The sequence below is a fragment of the Monodelphis domestica genome, chromosome 1 (genome assembly GCF_027887165.1).
Source record: "Monodelphis domestica isolate mMonDom1 chromosome 1, mMonDom1.pri, whole genome shotgun sequence".
In the NCBI taxonomy this organism is placed as follows: Eukaryota; Metazoa; Chordata; class Mammalia; order Didelphimorphia; family Didelphidae; genus Monodelphis; species Monodelphis domestica.
In genome coordinates, this window is record NC_077227.1 from 616,499,827 (window position 1) to 616,516,315 (window position 16,489).

General features: G+C 36.3%; 1 protein-coding gene across 1 annotated transcript in view; it reads left to right on the forward strand.

Moving 5' to 3' along the window:
- KIF16B (kinesin family member 16B) overlaps positions 1-16,489 on the forward strand; it is a 341,792-nt gene that overhangs the window by 230,572 nt on the left and 94,731 nt on the right. The window contains exon 23 of the mRNA XM_007476655.3: positions 16,113-16,235. Within this exon, the coding sequence (XP_007476717.2) occupies positions 16,113-16,235 (123 nt within the window). The remainder of the gene's footprint in view (positions 1-16,112; positions 16,236-16,489) is intronic.

Sequence of the window (16,489 nt, forward strand, 5' to 3'; positions counted from 1 at the left end):
CATTATGGATACTGTCCATTTGGTTTTCTTCTTTCCTTTTTTTAATTAGATTGACTAGTACTTTGTCTATTTTATTTGTGTTTTTTTTTTCAAAATACCAGTTTCTAGTCTTATTTATTAAGTCAATAGTTCTTTACATTTCAATTTTATTAATTTCTCCTTTGATTTTTAGGATCTCTAATTTAGTCTTCACTTGAGGATTTTTTAATTTGTATGCCCAATTCATTGATCTCTGCCCTCTATAATTTGCTAATATATGAACTCAAGGATATAAATTTCCCCCTGAGTACTGCTTTGGCTACATCCCATACATTTTGAAAGGATGTCTCATCATTGTCATTTTCTTCAATGAAGTTATTAATTGCTTCTATGATTTGTTCTTTAACCGATTCTTGAAGAATCGTATTGTTTAATTTCTAATTAATTTTTGGTTTGTCTTTTCATGTACCCTTACTAATTATTATTTTCATTGCATTGTGATCTGAGAAGGTTGCATCATTATTTCTTTCTTTTGCACTTGTTTGCAATGTTTTTATGCCCTAGTATATGGTTGCACTAGTATATGGTTCCAAAAAGCCATTAAACAAATGAGTGCAAGCAACGCACCTGGTAAAGATGGGATGCCAACCGAGGTGTACAAGGCCTTAAATGGAAAGGCGCTCCAGGCATTCCACATAGTGCTGACCAGCATATGGGAAGAGGAAGACATGCCCCCAGAACTCAGAGATGCCTCCATCATAGCCCTATACAAGAACAAAGGCGCACGAACAGCCTGTGACAACTACAGAGGCATCTCACTACTCTCCAATGCTGGAAAGATCCTCGCCCGTGTTATACTCAACAGACTCCTATCATCTGTTTCAGAGCAGAACCTGCTTGAATCACAACGTTGCTTCCGACCAGATCGTAGCACCATTGACATGGTCTTCACGGTGAGGCAAATGCAGGAAAAATGCCTTGAGCAGAACCTGAGTCTCTACATTGTCTTCATAGACCTGACAAAGGCGTTCGACACAGTGAACAGGGACGCATTGTGGGTGATCCTCAGCAAGCTCGGTTGCCCAGCAAAATTCATCAAACTGATCCAGCTCTTTCATGTCGACATGACAGGGGAAGTCCTATCTGGTGGAGAGACTTCCGATCACTTCAACATCTCCAATGGCGTGAAACAAGGCTGTGTCCTCGCTCTGGTGCTATTCAACCTATCATTCACCCAAGTATTACGACATGCTGTGATGGATCTAGACCTGGGCGTCTACATCAAATACCGACTGGATGGCTCACTATTCGACCTTCACCGCCTGACTGCAAAAACAAAGACAACAGAGAGACTCATCCTGGAAGCTCTCTTCGCAGATGACTGTGCTCTCATGGCCCACCAAGAAAATCATCTCCAAACCATTGTGGACAGGTTCTCCACTGCAACAGAACTGTTTGGCCTGACTAACAGCCTCAGCAAAACAGAGGTGCTATTCCAACCTGCACCAGGGAGGCCCACGAACCAGCCGTGCATTACAATCGATGGCACACAGCTTTCTAATGTCAACACTTTCAAGTACCTGGGCAGCACCATCACCAAGGACGGGTCCCTAGACCACGAGATTAATGCCAGGATCCAAAAGGCCAGCCAGGCACTCAGGCAGCTGTGCTCCAAAGTCCTCCAACACAGAGGTGTAAGCACTGCGACGAAGCTCAAAGTGTACAACGCAGTGGTCCTCAGCTCGCTCCTGTATGGTTGTGAGACATGGACACTGTACCGGAAGCACGTGAAACAGCTGGAGCAATTCCACCAATGCTCCCTCCGGTCAATCATGAGGATCTGATGGCAGGACCGAATCACCAATCAGGAAGTCCTCGACAGAGCCAACTCCACCAGCATCGAAGTCCTGGTCCTCCAAACCCAGCCACGGTGGTCTGGACACGTCATCTGCATGGACCCACAGCAAATACCAAGACAGGTATTCTATGGTGAACTGTCAGCTGGACTCAGGAAACAAGGCCGACCAAAGAAAAGATTCAAGGATCAGCTAAAGTCCAACTTGAAGTGGGCTGGCATGACACCAAAGCAACTAGAACTCGCTGCCTCTGTCAGAAGCAGCTGGCGAACCCATATTCACCATGCCGCCACCACCTTTGAAGATGAGCGACGTCGACGTCTTGCCGCTGCGCGTAAACTCCGACACCAGGCCACAGCCGCACCTCCCATAACAACTGGCGTCCCATGCCCCGTGTGCCACACACTCTGCGCCTCAGCCTTTGGACTCCAAAGCCACATGATAGATGATTATGCACAAAGACAATCTTCATTCTCGGTCACCAAGAGACTACTAATGGTTGATATTTGTGAATGTACCATGTGCTGCTGAAAAGAAGGCGTATTCCTTTTTGTCCATATTTATTTTTCTCCACATATCTACTAACTCTAATTTTTTTACCATTTCATTCACGTCTCTTACATCTTCATTTATTTTTTAGTTTGATTTACCTAGTTCTGATAGAGGAAGGTTCAGGTCTCCCACTAGTATAGTTTTTCTATCTATTGTATCCTTGAGCTTCACTAGTTTCTCCTTTAGAAATTTGGATGTTATGCCATTTGGTGCATACATCTGATATTTCCTCATTGTCTATATTGCCTTTTATCAGGATGTAAATACCTTATCTATCTCTTTTAACTAGATCTATTTTTATTTTGTCTTTGTCAGATATTATGATTGTGACTCCTACCTTCTTTTTCAGTTGATGCTCAATAGGTTTGGCTTCATCCTCTTACTTTTACCCTATTTGTGTCCACCTTCCTCATGTGTGTTTCTTGTAGACAGCATATGGTAGGGTTTTGGTTTCTAATCCACTTTGCTATTCGCTTGCATTTTATGGGTGAGTTCATTCCATTCACATTCCAAGTTGTGACTTTAAGGATAATTTTAGGGTTATGACCTAATCTAAATTAATTTTGGTCGCCAAGGAAAATCCCAAATAAAATACCCAAGTCAGTTTGGAAATTTATGGTGGTTAATCAATATAGGGGTAAGGAATTAAGGAGTAGAGAGAGGGAAAAAGTTTAGGATTTCTCCAACCTGACCTGTGCCAGGGGGAGTTCAAAGTCCTCCGCCACGAGGTCTCTGAAGATTTGTGGCTTTCTAAGAGGATAATGTTTCCAAGGCAAAGGAGAAAGAATCAGTCTAAACCTCAAAAGGGCTCTGTAAAGATGCCTCACCTGAACTAGGCTACTCAGCTTCCTCCAGTATGGTATCAAAGAAAACTCACTGCTGAATCCAGACAATAGCAGCCGCCATGCCAAGATGCCGAAAAGCTCAGAATGTATCCGCCAGCCACCTCTCCGCCACCAAAGAGGCCGGAAAGAGGAAGTGATGTGAAATATATAAATGGTTTTTACAACACTTTCCTGTGTCTCACATCAACCAGTCGTAGCTTAAGCTTGACTTAGGACAGGGGTCTCTCAGTTGTTTCTGATTTGTCATTTCCTAGCACGTCTGTCATAGGTTATCCTATGAGAGCATTCATACCATTCATATTCAGAGTTATGATTAGCACCTCTGTATTCCGCAACATTTTGATTTCCTTTCCTAGTTTTGCCCTTTCTTCTTTTGCTATTTCCTTTTAAACCAGTGGTTTGCTTTTAATCATTCTCCCTAATCCCCACCCTTATTTTACTTCCCTTCCCATTCTCTCACTTTTTATTCCCCTCTTATTATTTTTTATGATCTATTAAATTTGCTCCCCCCTCTCTTTCCCTTCCTTTTTGAAGTCCTTATCCCACTCCCCCCCTTACATTTTTCCTCTCTACTTCCCTATATGCTAATATATAATTCAATACCCCAATGGATCTAGATGCTCTTCCTTCTTAGAACTGATTCCACTGAGAGTAAGGTTTAAGTATTACCTATTAGCACTCTCTTCCTCTCCTTCTTCTAATAGTATTCTTCCCCTTCCCTTCCCATGTACCTCTTTTTATGGTATTGATTATCTATCCTATTTTTCTTGTTACTTCAAGTTTCTCCTGATACAATCTTCTATTATCCCCCCATTTCTTTTTTTGCACATCATCTTAGATCACTTAGTACCCCAACCTCTACCTATGAATAATTCTTCTAACTACTATAATAGTGAATAAGATTTTTGAGAATTACAAATAATAACATGTTTCCATTTAGGAATATAAACAATTTGACCTTATTGATTTCTTTAAAGAAAGAAAAAATTGTTTTTCTTTTCCCATTCATTCTTATTTACTTTTTCATGTTTCTCTTCATTTTTGTGTTTGGATAGCAAACTTTCCATTTAGTTCTGATCTTTTCTTTATAAATACTTGAAAATCTTGTATTTCGTTAAATGCCCATACTTTCTCCTGTAAGTATATAATCAATTTTGATGGATAGGTTTTCCTTGGTTATAGACCCCATTGTTTTGCCTTTCTGAATATCATATTCCAAGCCCTGTGGTCCTTTAGTGTAGAGGCTGTGAGATCCTATGTAATCCAGATCGTTGCTCCTTGATATCTGAATTGTCTCTTTCTGACTTCTTGTAATATTTTCTCCTTAAATTGGAAGCTCTTAAATTTGGCAGTTACATCCCTTGGGGTTGTCTTTTGAAGATTTAATGTAGAAGGTGATTTATGGGTTCTTTTGAAGAACATCAGGGCTGTTTTCTTGGATAATTTCTTGTAGTATGATATCAAAGTTTCTGTTTGTTTTCAGGTTTTTAGGTAGGCCTATGATTTTCAGATTGTATCTTCTCGATCTGTTTTCACGGTCAACCACCTTCTCAGTGAGATATTTTGTGTTTCCTTCTAATGTGATATTCTTTTTACTTTTTTAAAATTTTGCTGTCTTGTGGACGCATTAGCTTCTACTTTCCTGTTTCTTGTCTTTAAAGACTTGTTTTCTGCTATGGTCTTTTTAATTTTCCTCTTTGGTTTGTTCTATCCTGCTTTTCATGGCTTCCAGTTGTTTAATTCTGGTCTCCAATTTGCTTATCATTTTATGTGATTTCTGGGCTTTGTTTTCCAAGTAGGATTTTCTGTCTTTTAAACAGTTATTTTCTTATTGATCTATTTCCCACTTTTCTTGCCAATTTTGTTATATCTTTCTCATTTGATTCATCATCTCAAATTTCAACTCCTCAAGAGCTTGTGACCAATTTCCATATTTATTTTTTTGAAGATTTGGATGTGTTTTCTTCTTTGTCATCCTCAGCTGTCCCCTGGGTAGCCTGGATATTTTTTACCATAAAAATTATTTAGGGTCAATGCCTTTCTTGTATTCTTTTTGGTAGTTGAAGATTGTATGTCTTGGGTATTGCTGGGCATTGCCATGTTGGTTTTTCCTTTACTTCCCAGCCAGAAGTCTTAGTGAGGAGGGCAGGCTCTCTGTGTATGGAGCTAAGGAAGAATTTTTTCCTGGGGTATTTTTCAAGTCTCTATGGCTTCTGCTGTGTCCCCCTTTCACTCCCTCCCCTGCTCTATCTCTGAGCCCAAGGTCTGTGTTCCTCAGCCTCCTGGAGTCCCACCTCTAGCTGCTCTGAGGGTAAGTTTGTGGTTTTTTTAGATAGCTCCAGAGAACCTAGAGATTGCCCTGCATTTGCTCTGATTCTGGAGTGCTGGCTCTGTCTCTGACTCCATTGGTGGAGTGGGGGAGGGTTGATATGCTCATGGTTTTCTGAAGCTATTTCACCCCCATATAGTATGAAAATGCCCAAATCCTACTTACTTTCAATGTTGTGCCATGCTGTGGAGCCCCTTCACTTATCTGATCTTGATTTTTTTGTCCTTTTAACCTGAAAGTCCAGGAAATGTTTAATAAAATAAATAGAAATACAGTGCAATATAAAAAAAAAATCTTAATTGGAATATAGGTCTCTTGTGCCTCCGTGTTTCCAATACCAGTCATAAAACCTATCAATATTCACATTCACAGATGCAAGGAATAATATAGTATATGCCTAGTCCTAGTCTACTTTGGGAGACTTTTTTTATACAAATTCATTTGCCCAGCAGAAACAATCAGTTGATACTTAGATAAGTAAAAGTGGCTAAATTTTGTTTGGGGGGTGGTGGCAGAGATATTTGGGAGAGAGAAATTGAAAAATGTCTTATCCATTGGGTTTTTTTTAATAGTGAATGTAAAATGATATTCAATAAATATCACATTTTAAAATGTACTTCCATTCTTTGCAATGGCCAGTTAAAACAGAAAGATATGAAAAAGGAGGAAACAAAATCTCAGAGAAATGTAGAATCACTAGGAATCAGATAGGAAAGGATAAAAAGAAAATAATAAGAGACAGATACACACAAACCATAGGAATCACCCAGTAAAGCACAGAGTTGCTTAGACATCGAGATAGGTCAGACAGGAACAAACTAGAGTTGAAAAATTGCCTCCTCTTTTGTGAATACTGTCAGAATACCTTTTAATTGTTAATACATTTTCACAAGTATAAAGATATTCATATTTATCATGGCTATTGTCCCTATCTAGCTAATTCAATATCCTAAATAGAAGCAGTGATGAAATATCTTATTCATAAATAACCACTAATATTTGTGTTTTTTCACCCCATTTATAGTCTCAAACTTTCTACTGTTTTGCTTTGAGACTTGTACTTCCCTGTCTAATGGAGATTTTCCAAAAGAAGGAGATCCATATTAGATCCTGAATTGCATTGGGACAAATCTAATCCTGGTTTTGTTATAGCCTATATGAACTGAAGTAAATCCTTTTACCTCTTTGGTCTTCAGTTTCCTCATTTGTAAAGTAAGGGTCACTAGACCCTTGAACATGTCCCATGGATATTCTGTTACAGAGTAGCTTTTTCCTATATTTAACCAAATTGCCATTAATAAATAATTGTTTGTACACTGGGCACTATGCTAAATACTGAGATGTGCCAAAGATGTGACCCATGTTCATAATTTTGATGAAGAAACAAGATTAACATTTCATAGAGTTAAACTCCTTATTTTACAGAAGAAACTGAGTTCCAGTTGAGTGGCTTGCCAAAGATGCACAAGTAAATGGCAGTGAGGATTTGAACTTAGATTTTCTGAATCTAGTCCAAGCTGACATGAAATTGTGAGAGGATAAGAAAAGATGATAAGTAATAAAGTGGCAAAATGAGTGATAGAAATAGGATGCAGTCTGCCATAAAGCCTCTTAGAGGCGATGGGACTTGGGCTGCATGCACTCCAGGAGGCCAAAGTGAGATGGGATATTGTTACAGGCTTGTGACAAGACAGGCAGGGATGAAATATTGTCCATGAAGAAAAATCCTGTGAATCATCCTTGCCACCTGTCTTACCTATTCTTCCTTATCTGGCCATCAAAATTCAGTCAAGCCTGCCATGATTCTGGAAGGACAAGCCATTCAACTCCTCTTTGCTCTACTCACTATCCTGGTGACTTTCTCCATGAAGGCTTCTTTTCCTCTGTGTTATGGCTCCTCTTAGAATATAAATTCCTTAAGGGCAGGGAGTATCTCTTTTGTTTTTATACCCCAGTGTTTTATAGAGTGTTTGCCACATAGCCAGGACCTAATAAAGGCTTTTTAATTCATTCATTTATCACAAAGGTCTATCTTTTTAAACAAATCTAGCAGGTTCTCAGTTCTAGTACTGGTGGTTGGGAAGAGAAGAAAGGAAAGAGGCAAAGAAATGTATCCTTTGTTGGAAAAAGTTAAAGATGAAATGTTTATTTTGTAAAAACTGCCCCCAGATCCAAAACTGGATTTGCCTACTTTTAAAAAAAACCAAACTTAGGTTATAGAGCACATAGGAGAGGTAAGAACCCTTCGACTTGACCTTGTCATAGTAAGAGTTTACAGTTAATTTAAACATCTGCTACATAATTAGAGGTTTTAGGGGGAGAAATGCTTATTACTCCCTTTAGAGCTGTGACATTCTGTGCCCTCCAAAATTCTCATTAGTGATCTAAGGATGTTAATGTTACTTGATGAACATTTTCTTTCCTTGCCCCTTTTGAAGGAGAGTGCTTGCAGGAGAAAGAGAAGTGAGACTCCAGGATGAATATTTAGAATGTAATGCTTCTTTTTGTGCTCCTTTGGTAGGAAGCCACACTCCAGAATCTCATCAACAGTGGGGAAAATGGCCCCTTTGTTCCACTAGTACATCTCATCGATATATGCATACTAAATTTAATTAAACATCTGAAAAATACATCTCAGGATATGTTATTTAAGGAGATGGAGGTATGGAGTATATGTAGCACACAACCCAAGAGCTTTCTTTTGTCTTTTCTTTTTAAACAGAATCATTTGACTACATGTAGTCATAATGCTTTGAACTACAGAACTCTTTGCAGGCCACTTCTGTGCACTTAATAGGTGTTTCATGTTGCGGCTTTTCATGTTATTTTATATGCTACAATGATGTGCTGTAGAATCAGGATTCCGAGTCGGCCATAGTCCTTTTTGCCACTCCAAAGACAACTATGACCTATGCAAACATAAGGAACTTTAAAGCAACATGAAAATTCCCTTGAATAATGAGATAGACCATATTAAAGCACAGATATAATTGTTTGGCACAAAATGCAAGATGTTGCAGGTAGACATTCAAGTAAAATAATCACAGCAACTTTATGTTGTCTTTTCTTAATACATAGACTAAACTCATGTTTCCCTGAACTATCTTCTATTTTATTTCATAGAATCCTACATGTCTTGTGAAACGAACTCTTACTAAAACCATTTTTATTTTACATTACTTATATGCAGCTATGATATAAGCATACTTGCACATTCAAATCTATTATGACTTCGCTTGACAAATATTTGGAATGCCTTTATTATTATTCACTGTTTCAATTCAGAATCACTATCTGCATGAATATCTACAGTTACTGTTGAGTACTTTGTAAATAAATGAGATTGTAAAATTTTTATTAATAGGCTTTATAATTCAAATCAATTAACAAACATTTATTAAGTCATTACTGTGTGCCAGAGCAGCAAGGTTACACAGTTATATCTTGAGTCAGGAAAACCTGGGTTCAAATCTAGACACTTACTGGCCAAGTCATTTAACCCTGTTTGGTTCAGTTTCCTCATTTGCAAAATGAGATGGAGAAGAAAATGGCAAATCACTCTAGTGTCTTTGCCAAGAAAATCCCAAATTTGTAGCCAAGGAGAATCAGGCATTACTGCAAAGACTGAACAGTAATGATAACAAATGTACCAGGCTCCAGGGATAGAATTATAAGAAATGAAACAATCCCTATTTTCAAGGAGGAAAAGTATAAATATGTATGAAATAAATCTAAATAAAATAAACAAATTCAAGGTAATTGGTAGCTAGGTGACACATTACATAGAGTACTGGGCCTCAGAAGGACCTGAATTTAAATTTCACCTCCAACAGCTTTATGACTCAGGACCAGTTACTTACACTCTTTCTGCCTCAGTTTCCCTAATGTTAAATGTGTACAATAATGGTACCTAACACTCAGGATTGTTGTGAGGATCAAATGATATCATATTTGTGTATTGCTTAGGGACTGCAAAGTTATACCCTAACATTATTCATTACACCAGGATATGATTTCTGTCACAGGATTGGTTTTACAGTGGATGGGAAAGGCAATTTCTGACAATGGGTGGGAGATACATTTTCCTAGGAATGACTGGGTTCTGCCTCCTTGAGGAGGTGTCTCAGCTTCTTAGTGTGTCCTGGTTGTTTAGACTGGTCTTCAAGCTGTGTGCTAGGTCATGATCTCATAGTCACGAGAGGTCCAGAGCCACCATGTCTCAGCTCAGATGTGCCTTGTATGTCTAAAAAGAAATGCCCTATTGCAAAGTGCTTCCTGATATAATTTCTGTTACCTAAATTCAGCTTAATGATTAATTTTCCTTAATAATCTAATAAAATGTTTACTATAATTCTCATAATCTTACTATAATTCTATTTAATCATTGTCCCAGTTTAATCACTTCTTTTGTCTAGACAGATTGATTCTAACATCTGGGAGTTTTATTTAAAAGGTTCATGGAATTCTCATTCTCTTTAATCCTGTTCATTTTGGATCCCATCTCATCATCCATTCAAAAATTGGTACTTTCAGGCTAACTCAAGGTGCTATAATCTCAACAGATCATCTTCTATGCAATATACATTTTTCATCAGTTTAATTTTTAGAGTTTGTTCAAGCCTGTCTTTTGAATTATTATGGGTCAGATTAAGGAAGCCCTGGTAGTGTTCTAGGATTCAGTGCAATTAGCACAGTGTCATCTATAATCAGGAACATCTGCAGAACATCTTTATCAATGCCTTTATGTTTTTGTTTTTAATTTTTGAAATTTTTATTTTTTTATTATAAATTTTCTTTTTTCCCAGATTATATGTCAATACATATTTCATAATATTTATTTTCTGAATCCATGTTTTCTCCCTCCCACCCTTCTCTCCTCCCTTAGGCAGGTAATATGACATTGATTGTACATGTTTTCATATAATACATATTTCTATATTTGCAATATTTTGAAAGAAGACACATATTGCTTACACTAGAGAAAAATTCATGGAGAAAATAAAAAATGTTATGGTTCAATTTGCATTCGGACTCTGTTCCTTCTTTGGCTGTGGTTGTCCTTTTTTTGTCATGAAGTCTCTCAGAGTTGTCCTGGATCCTTGCCTTGTTGATAAATAGTTAAGTCATTCACAGTTGATTGTCATGCACTATTGTTGTTACTTTGTACAGTGTCCTACTGATTTAGCTCAGTTCACTTTGCATCATTTCATATAAGTCTTTCCAGGTTTTTTTTTTTTATAGTCATCTTGTTTCTCACTTCTTATGGCACAATAATACACCATTACAAACATATACCACAACTTGTTCAGCCATTCATTTCTCATTTGATTTCCAGTTTCCAGTTTTTTTCCACCACAAAAAGAACTGCTACAAATATTTTATACAGGGAGTTTCTTTTCCCCTCTTTTAATTTCCTCTCTCTTTTAATTTCATTGGGGGAAAAAATCACCTTCTTTGTGTAATTGCTTGTAAGCCTGCCTGTTTCCTACCCTTTTTTTTTTTCTTTAAGAATGACTTGATCTATATGTAGGCCAGTCTCATTAAGAATATAGGGAGGAGAAGGTAGGCAAATATTCCTTAACTATCATTTTTTAAAATTATCTTGTCCATTCTTTTGGAAACTTTTTTCTTTTTTGTAGCTTGAAAAGTTTTACATTAGACATTCTAAAATTTTCATCTCAAGCATATATTTATTTTTCTTTGCCAATTTGCCCAGTTCTAGCCACTTTTTTCCCATTCCAATTTAAGTATTTTCTCATGTAGTACATTAGGTACTGAGAGGATAACACACAAAAGTTGTGGCCCCATTGTCATTAGTGATGCTAATGACAATAATTGACTGTAGAAATACTGCCAGATCTGTTCTGTTTTACATAACTAACCCTATTAACTGATTTTACTATTTTACACCACAAAGGTAATAATCTTTCATTTTTTATCCTTTTTCGTGATATTTTATGCAGTTTTTCCTCTTTTAACTTAAGTTCCTATCCTGTCTTTTAGCCCATGTTTCTGTCACCTTCCATAGGGTGGTAATGCTCATTGTACACACAGAGATCTTCAAAGTTGCATGTGCTCTACATTACTCAACTTAGACCATGTAATAGTCTATCTATTAGCATCTATTATCTATCTATTATTAGATAATATATAGATTATATATATATTATATAGATAATAATAATATATCTATCTATTATCTATTAGCAGTACCCCTCAGTGTCCTAGAAATCCCTCAGTAGTACTTTTTATGCCCCCTTCCCTATGATGCAGAGTTTCTATGCCATTCAGCCTCTCTATACTATTTCTCTATCCAATCTCTGCCTACAAATCTGTAGCACAACATGGGACTGATTCTGCTTACCTTAAGACTTAAGATTACCATCAGAAAAGTTACCTTCCTAGATTAGGGATTCTGAATTTGGAATCTCTGAACATGTTTTAAAGAAAAAATTGTTTTTTGAGAGCTATATTTCATTACTATTTGGTTCCCTTGGAATTCAGTATTTTTTATTTCATGCATTTAGCATTATTCCAAGAAAGGATACAATAGACTTCACCATATTGCTAGAAAGGTCAAGGACACTAAGCAGGTTAACACCAGATTGAAGTCCTCAGAATGGGAATTATTCTTGAGATAATGTTTAAAAATATTTTGCTTTGATGCTAACCTTTTAATGCCTAGTACAGAGTAGGCACTTTAGAAATTCTTGTTTCTTTCCCCTGCCTACCATAGAAGGGCCAGAGGATCATGAAATCATATATTTTGAGCTCAAAGAAAAGTTGAAAGCCATCTGGTGAAACTCATTCATTACACAGATGAGGAAACTGAGAATCTGAGTTTAAAGACTTGTCTAAAATCACCCAGGTTGAAAGAAGCAGAGCTGGAATTCTATCCCAAGTTTTCCATTTCCAAATCCAATGTTGTACTATATATAATGAAGGATGAGGAAATGGAATAGCCAGTGTCACACCTTCCCTTAAGCCAACAGAGATGTCCACCCTGTCTCCTTGAACCTGAGCTCGGGCTTACCCGGGTTTCTTTACTTACCAGTTCATACACTAAACTTTTATTTCCTGTGGATTTTTATGATGCTTGGTAAGATGCTTGCTTTCTGGGGCAAGTTATGAGCTTTTCTACTCCTTGTTTTGGTGACTTTTGCAATTGTTATCTTTATTGAAAAATAATAGAATAAATGTCTTTACATTAGTATTGTTCTGTTTTTGGAAGTTGACAGTTTAAGCCAGTAGTATTGAAGTTATTGCGATCAAATACAATGTTTTCTCAACAAGATCCTTTCAAAAGACTTTTAAGTTCTTTGAGGGCAGAGATCATTTTGTTTTTCTTTTTATATTCCTCGTTTCTAGGGCATAGTAGATATATGATCTGTTTGTTTAGTTGAAGTGAAATGAATTTTTTCTAATTTGGTATTGATGTTGGTATTTGTGCTAATCATTAAGACATTACTACTTACAGATACTTGTTTTCTAAATCTAGCTAGACCAGTAAGCAATTGTTTTTCTTCTGCTGAGATAGTTAATTTCTATTTTTTTCTAATGTATTTGTTAGGTGCTTGCCACCTCCAGAGCCTTAAGACTTCTCAAATCAAAATATTCATTATATTTATGAGACGATGCTGAGTGGTTGACAGCTGTTTGGTTCCTTTCATTTCCTGAGACCAAACCCCATTTTCCTGTATAATGTGTGCTTATAGCCCCTATGCCAACATTCACATTAAAATATTCAAGGATCACTTGTGTTAGATTCATTTCTTCAATCTGAAGACATTGTTGATGAATAAACTGCAGTTATCTTCATGGTATTGTCCTTACTTTTGCTTACTGTAAGAACAACAAATTGAGAGAACCAAGTGTCCCATGAAATGGTGCTTCTTTTTACATTTGGTTCATTAACTAATCAACAGGTATGTATTACCTACTTTGTGCTAGGCAATTGGTGAGGAGCTAGGGGTAAAAGAAAAAAGTGAAATAATTCTACTCATGGAATTTCTAATCAAGAGGTTATATATATAAACTGCTAATATACAAAGCTTATATGATATAAATGTTAAATACATATATAATATGTACATATATGCAGCTAAATTGTAAATTCTTTTTGTACTTACTATACCTCATAGGTGTCATATATGTTAGCGACTTTTATTATTAACAGCTGTTTTTAATAAATTATCAGTCCTGAAAGTATTAGAGAATTTTTAGTTTCCTTTGTATTGAACTTTAAAGTATTCTCTTGTCAGGAAAGAGATAACTTTTATGAATAATATATACTCTGTATATTGCAATCTAATTGAAGTCGATATTCTTTCCAACCATGCACAAGGCAACCCACCCATCCCTGCTTATCTTCTGTAATACTAATCCGTGTCCCACCATAAATTTGCCAGAAGGAGGCCACCCAGTGATGCAGGGGCATCATTTGTATCTGTGAATGAGTGCCTTCTGTGAATTGAGTTGGTGATCCTTACCTAATTTCCAGATGCAACATCTCTTTCCTCAACCCCCAGGCCCACCTCCCACCACACACATACAGAGTTATTATCCTTTTCAATAGCTACACAGTATTTTTCTCACACATAGAGACAAGGCAGTAGAATTGATCTGGGATTAGAAAGTATGACAAAGGAATCCTTTCTATTCTTGATATTCAGAAGACAAAGAACTTTGATTGTTATAATTAAGCAACTTTACTAGTATTTTATTTAGGAGTACCAAAATTTATTTAGGAGGACATATGTATGTATATATGTGTATGTACATTTACATCTATCTATCTATCTATCTATCTATCTATCTATCTATCTATCTATCTACACACACACAAACACATAATTCCTTTTTCAGAGGTATTATCACCAAGATTTTTTTGTAACAAAAATTTCTAAAATATCCACTGTTCTGCTCGTGTGGTCGAAGCTAACCATTTGGCCTAATAAGATGGGGAAATTAAATTAATGGAATGAAACTATTTCTAAATAGCTTTGATGATATCACACATACAGGGTCAAAACCAAAAATATATTCATGATGAAAATGCATCTTTCATATTATTGCTTATTTGTCAGAAAATCTGCTATGGGAAAATTACTCTTCCGACAATATTTCCTTTAGATTATATGTTCAAAATTTTTTAAAGTTTTATTGACATGTTTTGTTTTTATGTAACAAAAATTTCCAGGTCCTCTCCCCGCCCCTCCCCCCTCCTTGAGAGCTGTCTCGTAACAAAGTAAAACAAACAAAACAGTGACCTCATTTGAAAGTGCATATAATATTCCATATCTGTAACAACTCCCAACCTTCTCATTTTTTTGTTTTTGTTTTTGTAGTTTGAACAAAAATCTCTTTTCTCTTTCTTTCTACCCCATGACTTGGGCTCGGGGTGAAGGGATTGGGGTTAGGGAAGGAGGGAATTCCAGCAAAATAAATTTCCTCATTGACTGTACTCTCATATGCAAATTTAGATGAGGTTGTCATTGTTTAGTAAACTAATCTGGCTTCTAGCCCTAGTGAAAAGAGCATTGCATTATTGCATTCAAGATCTGCTCTTTAATCATTGGACAATCATGGAGAATCCTTTAACTTTAAATCCTGGAGCCTCACTTTCCTCATCTGCAAAATTATTGATAGATTTAAAAAGATAGATGATTTTCTAGGTTCCACTGAACTCTTAAATACTATGGTTATTTCAGATAAACCATGCCTGTGTTTGCTGGATCTACCCTAAATTGTTTATACTAGCCACCTACCTTCAATTTTTTTTTTTCCAAAAACTAAACTAAGGAGAATTCTAGGTACCAAGAATGCTCAGATTCTCTACTATTCCTAGTCACAGGAACTCATTCAAGTGAGCATTTTGTTTAAATTTGAGCTTTAGACCCTGTTTTTCACTTTTTAATGTTTATCTTACCCCTCCAGACTACTGTGTTTGTCATATTTGAGATATTTGATTTTGATATTGAGCAGATAAAGCTTAATAATCTTTTAATAATGAGTTTCTTTTTCTAATATTATACTTAAAAACCATCTCAGATTGAAAATGAAAGGAATCTGAATAGAATTTCTATCTACTTAGTGTTGTATATTCCATCTGTTTGATATGCTATGATGAAATTTATAAAAAAAAAGGATGATGTGGGTTTTTTCCCCCCTTGGTGATAAAAAGTTTTTAGGAAGGTGGTTGGTTTACACTTTCTTTTAAAGTAATGTCAAGATTTATAATTTGCCTCTCCATTTCCATTCTCCCAAGTTGTTCCTATAAACTACATGAAACTTCAAAGACTGAACAACATTGTAAAGTCCTCATGTCTTAACTTCTCCATAAAGTATACCTTAAAGAAATGCTCTTTTGTTATGGGAGAGACTTAGTGTTTCTCTTTCAAAGGAATCCATCATTTTTTAAAATAAACTGTGCTGGTTTTATGCTCTTTTCTCTACTTTAAACACATTTTCTCTCCACAGCCTGAGAAGGGTATTTTCTGTGTAGTGATTCTGCTTTTTCTTTGTTCTCCTTGTCTGATGTTCCTTTGATAGCGGATGGTTTCTCGCTCTTTGGGAGCAAATCCAGATGACCTTAAGGACCCAATTAAAATTAGTATTCCACGCTATGTTCTCTGTGGACAGGGAAAGGATGAACACTATGAGTTTGAGATAAAGGTAAGTGTGTCTTCCTTACCTTTATGGAAGAATGGATGTGTGATACTATGTAATAGTTATAATTTTATGTAGTTTATATGTGGAAATATATTATTTCATTGTTTATAAACATCTTTATTATGGATCAAATTGTGTGTGTGTGTGTGTGGGGGGGTGTCAGTGAGTTAGTCACTATTGCCATTACAAAAGAGTTGATTTCTTTAGAAAAGTTTTTTTTTTTTTAAGATTCCTCCCTAATTGTTCTAGACATTATT